We start from the raw sequence: 13,945 nt of genomic DNA, 5'->3' as shown, positions 1-13,945 counted from the left end.
GGAAAACAATCTTTTCTAAGGAAATCGCTTCAGCGCGCAGGCAAGAAACTTTCAATTTATTGCTTATTTTTTGTCTTTCGTCCTTTGTCCTTTGTTTACGCTATTTTTATGTATGATTAAGTTAGAAAAAAGTTTCATCACGGCTCGTCCAGCGTGCAGGAAATTTTTTACCATGTCACTTCATGCCCATAGTCCACACATAAATATACACAAGTCAAGACAGCATTCTGTACAGTACAAAACGAGGTTCACGCTAGGGAGATTGACAATGAACTTCTATAAATAGCATCGATCACTCCAACATTATGCAAAGCCAAGAAACATAAAATCCTTTTTTTTCCTTCTGATTATTGCAATAATCATGGAAGCTTCAAAACTTCAAATCCAAGCTTTAGTTGAAGAGATCAAAGAAGGGATGTTCAAAAACGTCGATTTATACACATTGGTTTCCCCTTCAGCATATGACACTGCATGGTTAGCCATGATTCCTGATTCCAAGGAACCCTTTCGACCCATGTTCGAGGATTGCTTGAATTGGGTGCTTAACAACCAGAGACAAGAGGGCTGGTGGGGAGTGTGTGACAGCCATGGCAATCCCACAATTGAGTCTCTTTCTGCAACTCTTGCTTGCATTATTGTACTCAAACAGTGGAACGTCGGACAAACTCACATAGATAAAGGTATAAAATTACATACACGTATAGTTATTACATGCGTACTATTATGATTGTGAATACCATTTTCGTTAATTTATCAGGCCACTGTGTTTGTCATATCGGTATGACATGATTTGCTTCCAAGCTATCCTGCCACTGCCACTAGATGATCATCACTATTCGTTCTTTTGTGCATAATGACATAAATTAAACTAGGCTTTGCCCAGAAATATCCATGAAACAATTGGCTTCAGGGCTCATGATGAGTCAAGTTTACAGATTGCTTATTTTACTAATGAAATGCAAACGCTGTTTTATAGACATTCGGCTTTATATATAATCAGGGTTAGGATTTGTTTATGCAAATCTGGAGGAGCTTCTCGGAGAAAATTATGGTGGCCGTCCTCGTTGGTTAGCCATAATTGTCCCTGCAATGGTTGAACTTGCAAGCACAGTTGGTCTAGAGATCGTCTTTCCTGACACAATGAAAGGGGCAGTAGCCGACATATTCAACCGACGCCAACAAATTCTTGAAACGTAATTGTTGAATTTGTTTATCAATAATTCTTCACGTTGTTGGTCTTGCTGATTGTGGAAGCTCTATTTTTGCAGTGAGGAGCTTGTTGAAAGGCACTACGAGCTTCCTCTATTAGCATATCTCGAAGTGCTGCCTTCATCATATACCATCAATGAAGAACAATTGGTCAAGCATTTGAGTGACGACGGCTCTTTGTTCCACTCCCCCTCAGCCACAGCACGTGCTTTCATGGCTACTGGAAACAAAAGCTGTTTAGCTTATCTCCAATCTCTTGTGCAAAGATATTCAAATGGAGGTTAGAATTTTTTCCCTCCGTATTTTTTCTGTCGAAAAACCAATTTATATATTCAACCTTTAGTCCTTTCCTTGGATTCCTGCACTTTTATTTGATTATTTTCTGATAATCCTTTATATTTGAGGCAGTTCCACCTGCTTATCCCATCGATGAAGATCTAATAAAGCTTTCCGTGGTTAGTCAAATCCAAAGGTTGGGGTTAGCTGAGCATTTCGTCAGAGAGACTGAAGAAATTTTGGAACAAGTTAACTGGTAAAGAAAAAAAAGCAACAATTTTGCAGGGAATAAACTGAAAAACATATACATATTTAAAGAGAAACCTAACTTTCCATTTATCCTATTGAAAAGAGAAACTTTCTGATTTCTTATCAAAAAGATTGAAACTAATATTTTGTTTTAAAAAAAAAGGAGATTAACCTCTATCTTCCTTAAATTTTAGTAACATGGATTTTCTTTTTAACCAGAAATGATTTACTGAGTAATTATTAGCTAATGCGGATATTAATTACTTATGTGAAAAATTTAAGTACTGACCAATGTTTTTAAAATCGGATTAATAGTCGTATTGATTATCTCACTGATTTATAGTTTGATCGATTCAATCGAATAACTAATTTAGTCTATTATTAAATTATTACATATTTATTAAATAATATCAAATATTTACTATATTTTTAATATATAAAATATAATTTTAAATATGCTATTAGACAATTAATGCTCCATTTTACAGAGAAAATAACTAATTATAAATTTTATCATTAATTCAATTAAGATCTTATAAATTGTAATTTTTTTAAATTTTAATAAGGTAAAAATTATGTAATCTTATATAAACTTAATTTTGTTAGTTTTAAATAGTTTTTTTAATTTAACAGGTTTATCAAATTTGATCGAATTTTAAACAAGTCAATATGTATATATAGATCAGATCAGTTTATAAAACTGGATAATATTATATACTGATTAATGGTTTAATTTGTCAAACCGGCCAATCTAGTTAGGTTTTAAAAACTGTAGGACTAATGTAGACAAATTTAGGGTTGGACGTGGACAATATCAATTTGAAAACTAGCAAAATATTCTCTTCCCCGTTTTTTTTTAAATGACCTGAACAATATATCTATATCAACACACATATTGTCCATATCATTGCATACAAAATCTCATGTTAGAGCCCCAAAATGCCCAGACCAGTGTCACTACCTATAAAGTTCAGTTACTTTAATAGGAAATATTGAACTCCCGCCCCTTCAATAATAATTCGAAAAACTCGATTCATTCAATAGAAAAAGGTAATAGTTTAATTATTCTGGGTGTTGTTATCCTTTTTTTTTTTTTTTTTTCAATATATAAATCTAAAATCTATGGAAACTTTCCTTTAAGAAACCGATTTTTAATAAAATTATAACATTCAGGAATTACAACAATGAAGGATCATCCGCAAAGCTAATCAATTTATTTTCAGAGAAGCTACATAAAGACTCTTTAGCGTTTCAGCTCCTGCGGAGGCATGGCTATAGAGTCTCACCAGGTATGTTAAAGATCCAGTTTACAGACCCCTTTCCTTTTTCCCTCTAATTGATATGTTCTTGCTTACACAATTTTATTAAATGTGCGTCTTGTGCTTTTTCAGGGTTTTTTTGTTGGTTTTTATATAATCAGGAAATTCAAGATCATGTGGATATGGACCAAGAGTACTTCTCAAGTTTGATGCTTAATGTTCATAGGGCCACTGATATCATGTTTCCAGAAGAATATGAACTTGAAGAGGCTAGATCATTTGCAAGAAAATCACTCGAGAAAACTTTATCTGAAGGAAATAGAGACCAACATGATTTTGCAATCCCCTCTTCTCGCAGAGTGGTAAGAATAATTATTCTACGCCCTAAGAATATTTGAATATTTCACTCACGCCGTTTTTGATGTATATGCATCATTAAATTATGGATTTTTATTCACATTCCCTTATCGTTCCAACGTAAAAAAGTGGATTAGTATATATTTAATGAAAAAAAATCATTGAATGTTTAAGTAACAATAGTGGTCCAATTTCCAAACGTGGAAAATAAAATCAATACCTATACATGATCTAAAATAACTGTACATGTTTTATTGTGAGCCACAAATTTGATATGAGAAGTCTTAGCTGGAAATTTTAAAGCAGATTCAGCACGAATTGGATCATCCATGGCTCACTCGACTGGAGCACCTGGAACACAGAATGTGTATTGAAGAGAACCATATGAATGCCTTATGGAGGGGGAAGACCTCCTTCAATAGGTATGTAACTGATTAATTTTCTATTAAATTTTATAGTCTGAAGGAGCTTCAATTAAGAACATAAAGAGTATTATTTTTTATCAGGTTATCATCCTCGCACAACGAGAAATTACTTCAACTTGCTAAAATGAACTTTGAACTTCGACAGTCCGTATACAAAAACGAATTGGAGGAGCTAAAGAGGTAAATACATATCTTGTAGACTTTGATTGATTATATATGTCTACTATGTATGCTAAATACTGACTTATTTATATGATATAGGTGGTCGAAGGAGTGGGGTCTTACTGACATGGGATTTGGCCGAGAAAAAACTACATATTGTTACTTTGCTGTTGCTTCCAGCACTTCACTGCCTTATGATTCACACGTTCGATTGATAGTTGCAAAGGGTGCAATAATTCTTACTGTGACTGATGATTTTTTTGACATGGCTGGTTCTCTGAATGAGTTGATTAATCTTACTGATGCAGTTAAAAGGTATGGCCATTAAGCTAGCTCATGATAGAGACAAGAACAGAAGTTCTAATCTCCTCAGCTAATAAAAACTCCTTTATGAATAAGTAGATGGGATTCTAACGGCTTAAACGGGCACAGTAAGACTATCTTTGATGCCCTTGATCACCATGTCAAAGAAATCGCAGAAGAACATCTCCAACTACAAGGGAGCGATATCACGAATGAACTTCAAGATTTAGTAAGTTGAAATAATATTGAATTCATGTTAACTTAATTTTGGACATCTTGATCTTAATTCTGAAAATCTTACATCTTTCCTATTGTAAAGTGGTATGAAACTTTTGACTCTTGGCTTACGGAAGCTAAGTGGAGCAGAACTGGATGGATACCATCAGTGAATGAATACCTTGCTACTGGAATGATATCAGTAGGTTCTCACACTCTAACTCTTATAGCTTCATGTTTATTGAGCCCATGTCTTCCAAGTTACAAACTCAGGCCGCCACGATACGAGACACTCACCAAATTGCTCATGGTTATCTCCCGTTTATTGAATGACATGCAAGGTTACGAGGTAAAATGCTCTTATTATTTAAAAATGTTTTTTAGTAGATATCATGAACTATGCCTAAGGTTCTTAAAATTATTGTTCCGATGATAATTTGAATGAGCAATGCTATATGTATATGTTTTGAATACATAATTTATGTACATATGTAATGAGCTATTATATAATTAGATATTATTTTATTTTTAATTTAAAATTATCTAATTACATGATAATATATTATTTATATACCTAAATTATATATAAAAAATATATCCACATAATTTAAAATAAACCTTTGAAGGTAAAGTTACCATTAGAATAATATATTTTCCTTGTATTTCCTTAAAGCCGATATTATATTTTTGCAATTGTAGAAGGAACAAGAGGATGGAAAGACAAATTTTGTACTACTTTATGCAAAAGAAAATCTGGAGGTAGACATTGAAGCTTCAATCGCCTATGTGAGAGATATCATAGCCAAAATGGAGAAACAAATGTTCGAACAGGCTCTAATGGATGGTTACAGTGACCTGCCAAAACCGGCCAAGAATCTCCATTTAACATGTTTGAAAGTGTTTAATATGTTCTATCACTCTTCCAATCGATATAATTCTGATACGGCACTGTTTCATGACATTCAAAAGGCTATTTATGCTCCTATCCAAGTTGAAACCCCAAAGCCACTGAAGCCTGTTCTTCCCCTCCCCCTTCCTCTTCCTTCTGGTTCTACATCAAAGGACTTCAAAACAACGTTGAACTCTTGTCAATTCGATCGGCCGTCCTTTAGAAGCAGGGGAAGCCTTGCCGCACAACAAGTTCCTTGGCTAACTTCAAGAAATGGATATAAAAATATCGTTGTACCACTAAAATTTAGATTAAGTTTTATTTAATACTTTTATGAATCTTTTGTCTCCGAGACACATGATTTACTATTGCTTTATTATAATGTGCATGTATATTTTGTATAATAATGGATTTACCAAATACTCAATTTGTTTTTTTACCAAGAACTTCTATTTAGTTTTTCATTTGTTAGCTTTTTAAGCATATCTGTGTAGGATTTAATTTACATGAACATATAAGTTTAATCATGCAACCCTAATTCTATAATATCTACGCATAAATTATAAATATTAAATTAAATACTTTTAAGGTTATAAGATTACTTGAAATCTCATTATACAATATGAATATATAATAGATTAATGGACTCTCATCAAAAGTCCAATAAACTTTAAAATTCACATTAGTTGTCATCTACATAAATAATAATCTTTAAGTGCATTTCAAAATGGTCTTTCAACACAGACTGGTCTAATCATTAGACTACTATTTTTTGCTACTTATCTTCCTTTTTGCAATTGGCCTGATCGTGATAGTTGTGTAGTATGTTCCTATGTTGTAAATATCTTTGCTCTGATTACAAAAAAGGACCTGGCATGCTCACTATATTGTATTTGTATGTGACTATCAAAATTGGTTAGTTCAAGGACCTATATATGGGTTCCTTATATACATTCTTCCTATCAAAGAATATAAAAATGGAGGAAAGCAGAGAAGTGGACAAAAATCATTTCACGTGCTTAATTAACTACCTAAAACACCTATATGAAGATGCACAAAAGTTAAATCCGTTGGTGGAGGAAAAACCCTACGGTATAATGTTTGCCAAGTTATGCATGTATGTTCTTAACACATACAAATATTAAATAAATCTTACAATCCAAATTTATATAAATCACATGATCAAATATGCTTAAAAAGCTAAGAAATGAAAAACTCAGGTGAGAATCTTGGTTTAAAAAAAAAAAAAAACACAATTGATTATTTGGTATGTCCATTATTATACAACATATATATATTGACATATTATACATAAAGCACGAGTAAATCCTATGTCTCGGAGACTGAACATTCGTAAAAGTAATTAAATAAAACTTAATCTAAATTTTAATGCAGGTACAACCATATTTTTATATCCATTTCTTGAAGTTAGCCGAGGAACCTCGTGTGCGGCAAGGCTCCCCCTACTTTTGACGGACGACCGATCGAATCGATAAGAGTTCAACGTCGTCTTATACTCCTTTGATGTAGAACCGTGAGGAAGAGGAAGAACATGCTTCCGTGGCTTTAGGGTTTCAGATTGGATAGGAACATAAATAGCCTTTTGAATATCATGAAACAGTGCCGTATCGGAATTATATCGATTGGAAGAGTGAAAGAACATGGTAAACACTTTCAAACATGATAAATGGAGACTCTTGACCGATTCTGGCAGGTCACTGTAACCATCTATTAGAGCCAGTTGGAAGATCTGTTTCTCCATTTTGGCTATGATATCTCTCACATAGGCGATTGAAGCTTCAATGTCTACCTCCGGGCTTCCTTTTGCATAAAGTAGCACCAAGTTTGTCTTTCCCTCCTCTTGTTCCTTCTGCAATTGCAAAAAATAATATTGGCTTTAAGGAAATATAAGAAAAATGTATATGTTATTCTAATGATAACTTTCTCTTTTTATTAAAACTCTTAGAAAATTGTACTATTAGTGCTTCTTTTTTTCTAATAAAAAATATGTTCTGAATTATGCAATCTTTCTTTCCGTTCAAGGGTCTAGTCTAAGAGTTTACTCATAAGTAATGTTATATATACACTAAGTTTTAAGAATTAAATTAAAAATTTAAACAATATATTAAAATCACTTAATTACATAATAATATATTATCTGAATACTTAATTAAATATTAAAAAATGAATATATATAATTTTATTATTTATGAAAATGTGGACTCTACCTCGTAACTTTGTATGTCATTCAATAAACGGGGGATAATCATGAGCAATTTGGTGAGTGTCTCATACTGTGGCGGCCGGAGTTTGTAACTTGGAAGACTCGGGCTCATTAAACATGAAGCTATAAGAGTTAGAGTGTGAGTAGCTATCGATATCATTCCAGTTTCAAGGTATTCATCCATTGATGGTATCCATCCACTTCTGCTCCACGTAGCTTCCGTAAGCCAAGACTCAAAAGTTTCACACCACTTTACAGCAGGAAAGACGTAAGATTTTCAGAATTAAGTTCAAGATTTCCAAAACTTAGCTTTGAATATGAATTCAATATTGTTTCAACTTACTAGATCTTGAAGTTCTTTCGTGATGTCGCTTCCTTGTTGTTGCAGATGTTCTTCCGCGATTTCTTTTACATGGTGATCAAGGGCTTCAAAGATAGTCTTACTATGCCCATTCAAGCCTTTAGAATCCCATCTACACGTTCATAAAGGAATTTTAATTAACTGGTCAGGAGATTGTCATGAGCTAGCTTAATGGGTATACCTTCTAACTGCGTCAGTAAGATTAATCAACTCATCCAGAGAACCTTTCATGTCAAAAAAATCATCAGCCACAGTAATAATTATTGCACCCTTCGCAACTATCAATCGAACAAGTGAATCATATGGCAGGGTAGTGCTGGATGCAACAGCAAAGTAACAATATGTAGTTTTTTCTCGGCCAAATCCCATGTCAGTAAGACCCCACTCCTTCGACCACCTATACCATATAAATAAGTAGCATTTAGCATACATAATAGACATATATAATCAAACAAAATCTACAAGATATGTATTTACCTCTTTAGCTCCTCCAATTCGTTTTTGTATACGGACTGTCGAAGTTCAAAGTTCATTTTAGCAAGTTGAATTAATTTCTCGTTGTGCGAGGATGATAACCTGATAAAAAATAACACTTTATATGTTCTCAATTGAAGCACGTTCAGATTATAAAATTTAATAGAAAACTGATCAGTTACATACCGATGGAAGGAGGTCTTCCCCTTCCATAAGGCATTCATATCGCTCTCTTCAATACACATTCTGTGTTCCAGGTGCTCCAGTCGAGTAAGCCATGGATGATCCAATTCGTGCTGAATCTGCTTTAAATATTCCAGCTAATACTTCTCATATCAAATTTGTTGTTCACAATAAAACATGCATATGTATTTCTTAAAATAAAAATGTTAGTTACCCATTTCCCAAAAATAAAATAAAAATAATTAATTTTGTTTAAATTAATGGATTAATATTAATTATGATTTTGGTTTAATAAAACAATATAATTGAATAGTTTTGTAAATAGATCAATAATCTGTAAACATCATTAGTCTAGGTTTTTACTGTTTATTGAACTTTTGATTAAGGTTTGTTAACTTATCATATATTAGTTAGACCTTCTCTCTAAAACCTATTATATGTTTAGATTTTGTAATTAGGATCGTATGATTTTATGAAATATTTTTTAGGCGCGGCATAATTTGTTACCACTCTATGAGAAGAGGAGGGTGCAAAATCATGTTGGTCTCTATTTCCTGCAGATAAATTTTTCTCAAGCGATTTTCTTGCAAATGATCTAGCCTCTTCAAGTTCATATTCTTCAGGAAACATGATGTCAGTGGCCCTATGAACATTAAGCATCAAACTTGAGAAGTATTCTTGGTCTTTATCTACATGGTCTTGAATTTCCCGATTTTGTAAAAACCAACAAAAAATCCCTGAAAAAGCGGAACACGCAAATTTAATATAATTATCTATGCAAGAACACAGCAGTTAGAGGAAATAGAAAAGGGGTCGGTAAATGGGATCCTACACATACCTGGTGAGACTCTGTAGCCATGTCTCCGCAGGAGCTGAAACGCTAAAGAGTCTTTATATAGCTTCTCTGAAAATAAGTTCATTTGCTTTGTGGATGATCCTTCATTGTTATAATTCCTGAATGTTATAATTATATTAAAAATCGGTTTCTTAAAGTAAAGCTTCCATAGATTTTAATTTTATATATTGAAAAAAAATGGGACACTCAAAGGAATAAAACTATATATATATATATATTATTTATTTATTTATTGTGTAATGAAGAGATTCAAGGGGACCAAACTTTCTTAATTTTATGTTAAATGGATCAGAATTCAATATTTTTTATTAAAGTAATTCGATTTTCAAATAGATTTAACAGTCAATACCTCAAATTCATAATATTAAAAATAAATTAAAATTTTATCTCTTTTTCCCTCCCAACCCCTAAAAACTGACAATTTTCCCCTAGGTCAAGTTTTAAAAAATAGCATCCCCCAGGGTTTAGTTTTCAATCCCCGGCACCATTGTCGATGACGAAGCTCTCTAAAGACTAAGCTCTTCAACTTTTCAAGTCAGATCTCGATCAACTGGCGTTTTAAAGGAGGGAAGAGAAATTATCGGAGCATGGTGATGCCTTTGAAAAGCTTCATTGTCGGCAATGGTGTCGAATTTGACGTCAAAAATTGAAAATTAAACCCTATGAAGAGAATGCTATTTTTTAAAACTTGATCTAGGGGAAAATAGTTAGTTTTTAGAGATTAAAAGGGGAAACAGAAAAAAAATTTTAAGGGGTTAGAGTTCTATTAATTTTAACCGTTTATGAAATAAATGAGATTTTTAAAATTAACGGAGGGAACTTTGAGATAATAGCATACTTTGGGTGGGAATAAGTCCTTTGGCCTTAAATTAATTAACATCTCGTGAAAATGTGAAACTTTGGTCGATTTATTAAATTAAAAAATACTAGTTCCATTTGTCGCTTACTCCCTAGAAATTGTTGTGTTTTTTTTTTACCTGTAAACTTGTTTCAAAATTTCTTCAATCTCTCTGACGAAATGCTCAACTAACCCCAACCTTTGGATTTGATTAACTACGGAAAGCTTTATTAGATCTTCATCGATGGGATAAACAGGTGGAACTGCCACAAATATAAAGTATTATCAGAACATAATAAAGCGAAAATACATAAATCCAAGGAAAGGACTAAAGGTTGAATATATAGATTGGTTTTTCAATAGAAAGTTTATGGAGGGGAAAAAAAATCTTTAACCTCCATTTGAATTTCTTTGCACAAGAGATTGGAGATAAGCTAAACAGCTTTTGTTTCCGGTAGCCATGAAAGCACCAGCTGTGGCTGAAGGGGACTGGAACAAAGAGCCGTCGTCACTCAAATGCTTGACCAGTTGTTCTTCATTAATGGCATACGATGAAGGCAGCACTTCGAGATATGCTAATAAAGGAAGATTGTAGGGCTTGTCAACAAGCTCCTCACTGCAAAAAAGAGAGCTTCCACAGGTTATACTTTGTATGTAATCAAAAGTAAATCAATCAATCAACAAGACAAACAACGTGAGGAATTTTTTATCAATAAACAATTACGTTTCAAGAATTTGTCGCCGTCGGGAGAATATGTCGCTCACTGCCCCTTTCATTCTGTCAGGAAAGACTATCTCTAGACCAACTGTGCTTGCAAGTTCAACCATTGCAGGGAAAACCATGGCAAACCAACGGGGACAGCCACCATAATTTTCTTTAAGAAGCTCCTCCAGATTTGCATAAACAAATCCTAACCCTGATGACATATAAAACCGGTTATCTATAAAACTGCGTTAGCATTTCATTAGTAAATTAAGCAATCTGTAAACTAGACTCATCATGAGCCTTGAAGCAAATTGTTTTAAATAGAGAAATAAACATATATTTAAATATGTTATCATGTAATTGAATATTATTTTATTATTAATTCAAAATTATTTCAATTATATGATAACATATATAAAATATATTCTCATTTATATACTCTCAATTTCACCCTAAATTACAATATAAATATCTTAGGCATGCATGACAGTATACAGTAATTTTAGAAATGATAGTGGCAGGATAGCTTGGAAGCAAATCATGTCATACCGATATGACAAACACAATGGACTGACAAATTAACAAAAGCAATGAAACCATACGGATACACTTTTAAGTAAACAATCAAATATATAAATAATATGTCAGTATATAATTGAGTGATTTTGAATAAAAGATAAAATAATATATAATTATATGATGATATATCATCTAACTATCTAATTATGTAATTAAAAATATATATGTATAGTATAATCGTATGCATGCAATAACAGTAGTGTATGTAATATATACCTTTATCTATGTTAGCTTTTCCAACGTTCCACTGTTTGAGTACGATAATGCAAACAAGAGTTGCAGAAAGAGACTCAATTGTCGGATTGCCATGGCTGTCACATACTCCCCACCACCCCTCTTGTCTCTGGTTGTCAAGCACCCAATTCAAGCAATCCTTGAACATGGGTCGAAAGGGTTCGTTAGAATCAGGAATCATGGCTAACCATGCAGTGTCATATGCTGAAAGGGAAACCAATGTGTATGGATCAACGTTTCTGAAAACCCCTTCTTTGATCTCTTCAACTAAAGCGTGGATTTGAAGTTTTGAAGCTTCCATGACTAATGCAACAATAAGAAGAAAATAAAGGTTTTTATGTTTCTTGGCTTTGCATAATGTTGGAGTGATCAATGCTATTTATAGAAGTTCATTTTAAATCCCCCAAACGTGAACCTCGTTTAGTAGTGCATGCTGTCTTGACTTCTCATATTTTTTTATTCGTGGATAAATAGTGTGATGATGCAAAAATTTTTTGGCCACTGGACGAGCCGTGACGAAACTTTTTTTCTGGCTTAATCAATTGAGTCAAGGGAGAAAGTAACTTGGTTTTGTCTACTCTCTAGCTTATAGCGGGAGACGCAGGAATAGCTTACCCCAGAGGTATCAAAGGGACCGGCTGGCCCACGGCTTGACTCACCTCATTTAATTTGATGCGATTTGTGTCAGTCAGGTACATAAAAAACCCACGGGTCGTATCTTGGGTTATAAGCTTTTTTCAATATGTGGCCCAATGAGTCAGGTTGGAATTGAACTACCACGATTCGATTTGATTCATTGTCAATTCTACCCCTACTAACACTAAATTTGTGTTGCTCGTGCCTTGAAATGATTTCCTTAGATTGTTTTCCCTGTTTGTTAAAATCACATGATAACTCGGTATCGATAAGAGAAAAAGATTATTTTCCACTCATTTTTTAGGTTTATCTTAAACTTATACTCATAAGAGATAAAAATCCAATTTTTTCACCTATGACCAAACTGCCGTTCAATTTCTTAGTTAGAGACAAGGGCAAAATCGATATTTTACTGTTTATATTAAAAAGATATAAAGTTTATTACTTTTCATCCCCTTAAGTTTTAGAAACTAATATTTCATTTTTAACCAAAGTTTTTAAACTTTGAAAACTAATATTTTTACCCTCAAACCTAGGGTTTTCATATTTTTCAAAACGCAACTGTCCCCCATAACTTCCAAAAATAGCAGTTTCACCTTCATCTTTCAATTTCATCTTCCGACATCGTCACTGACCTCCTCCTTCTCCTAATACGACGACGGTGGTACGACGAAGAGATCTTCATCTCCTCGTAGCACGGTGTGACGAAGAGACGGAGATCTCTTCGTCGCACGATGTAACGAAGAGACAAAGATCTTTTCGTCGCACCACCGCGCAACGAAGAGGTCTCTCTTTGTCGCTCCACCCAGACGAAGAAGAACGACGCTTCGTAGTCCTTCGTCGCTCGTTGAGTCGTCGTCCTTTGTCTGCTCTTCCATATCTAGACGACGAAGGGTCATCCTTTGTAGTCGGAGATGCGAGATCGATGGAATAAGTCGGTTGTCGATAGTGGTCGGAGAAAGAAGCAAACTCTAGGGGTGAAATTAAACTTTTAAACTTTGAGGGGTTTAGTTGCAGTTTTTAAAACCTGGAGAGGGGAAATGGTGAAATTTTAAAGTTTTGAGGTTTTAAAAGTAAAATATCGATTTTACCCCTGCCCCTAACTGAGAAATTGGATGGTAGTTTGATCATGGGTGAGAAAACTGAATTTTTATCTCTTGTAGGTATGAGTTTGAGATAGGGCTAAAACATGGGTGGGACATAGTCCTTTGCCCTATCGATAATATATAAAGGTTAATCATTTACATAGTTTTATTAGTCATATTCAGGTGCTGTAAGAAGGCAGCCATTGCGTAGGTAATCGTTAGAGTATTTAATTTAGATAATATTTTATTATTAAAATAAAAAATTATTTTAAAAATAAATTAATAAATTATTTAAAAAATTATTAAATATAAATAATTATTATATTTAATAAAAATAAATAGATAAAAATAATTATTATATTTGATTAAAAATAATAAAAAATACTAATATAATTATTTTTAAATTTTTTATATTATTTATTAT

At 33.2% G+C, this 13,945-nt stretch overlaps 2 protein-coding genes across 3 annotated transcripts; one reads left to right on the top strand and one right to left on the bottom strand.

Moving 5' to 3' along the window:
* Positions 1–361: 361 nt before the first annotated feature.
* Positions 362–5,690, top strand: LOC123218155 ((E,E)-geranyllinalool synthase-like). Its single transcript, XM_044639404.1, has 12 exons — positions 362–680; positions 1,001–1,193; positions 1,269–1,489; positions 1,618–1,741; positions 2,908–3,023; positions 3,126–3,355; positions 3,657–3,772; positions 3,857–3,955; positions 4,037–4,252; positions 4,340–4,469; positions 4,560–4,805; positions 5,156–5,690. Exons 1-12 carry the CDS (start codon positions 362–364, stop codon positions 5,669–5,671), a joined length of 2,526 nt encoding a protein of 841 aa, XP_044495339.1. The 3' UTR covers positions 5,672–5,690.
* An 895-nt stretch (positions 5,691–6,585) lies between these two features.
* LOC123218154 ((E,E)-geranyllinalool synthase) lies at positions 6,586–12,131 on the bottom strand. 2 transcript variants are annotated; one of them, XM_044639402.1, is made up of 12 exons: positions 11,783–12,131; positions 11,006–11,198; positions 10,677–10,897; positions 10,421–10,544; positions 9,426–9,541; positions 9,095–9,324; positions 8,591–8,724; positions 8,408–8,506; positions 8,112–8,327; positions 7,913–8,042; positions 7,574–7,819; positions 6,586–7,215 (listed from the first exon to the last, which is right to left on the bottom strand). In XM_044639402.1, exons 1-12 carry the CDS (start codon positions 12,099–12,101, stop codon positions 6,709–6,711), a joined length of 2,535 nt encoding a protein of 844 aa, XP_044495337.1. In that variant the 5' UTR covers positions 12,102–12,131; the 3' UTR covers positions 6,586–6,708. The 2 variants fall into 2 exon arrangements, with proteins under 2 accessions (XP_044495337.1, XP_044495338.1); XM_044639403.1 differs by having other exon boundaries at positions 8,591–8,706.
* Positions 12,132–13,945: the final 1,814 nt, after the last annotated feature.

Source organism: Mangifera indica, chromosome 6 (assembly GCF_011075055.1).
Source record: "Mangifera indica cultivar Alphonso chromosome 6, CATAS_Mindica_2.1, whole genome shotgun sequence".
Taxonomy (NCBI): Eukaryota; Viridiplantae; Streptophyta; class Magnoliopsida; order Sapindales; family Anacardiaceae; genus Mangifera; species Mangifera indica.
The sequence above is the reverse complement of the archived record's forward strand: the minus strand, read 5'-3'. Positions and strand labels throughout refer to the sequence as shown.

Excerpts from the sequence above, each read along its gene's own strand:
- LOC123218155 (XM_044639404.1), top strand. The coding sequence starts at position 362 with ATGGAAGCTTCAAAACTTCAAATCCAAGCTTTAGTTGAAGAGATCAAA. Across the intron at positions 1,742-2,907 it reads ATTTTGGAACAAGTTAACTG|GAATTACAACAATGAAGGAT; the intron begins GTAAAGAAAAAA and ends TATAACATTCAG. Across the intron at positions 3,356-3,656 it reads TCCCCTCTTCTCGCAGAGTG|ATTCAGCACGAATTGGATCA; the intron begins GTAAGAATAATT and ends ATTTTAAAGCAG.
- LOC123218154 (XM_044639402.1), bottom strand. The coding sequence starts at position 12,101 with ATGGAAGCTTCAAAACTTCAAATCCACGCTTTAGTTGAAGAGATCAAA. Across the intron at positions 10,898-11,005 it reads CGGCGACAAATTCTTGAAAC|TGAGGAGCTTGTTGACAAGC; the intron begins GTAATTGTTTAT and ends TCTTTTTTGCAG. Across the intron at positions 9,542-10,420 it reads ATTTTGAAACAAGTTTACAG|GAATTATAACAATGAAGGAT; the intron begins GTAAAAAAAAAA and ends TATAACATTCAG.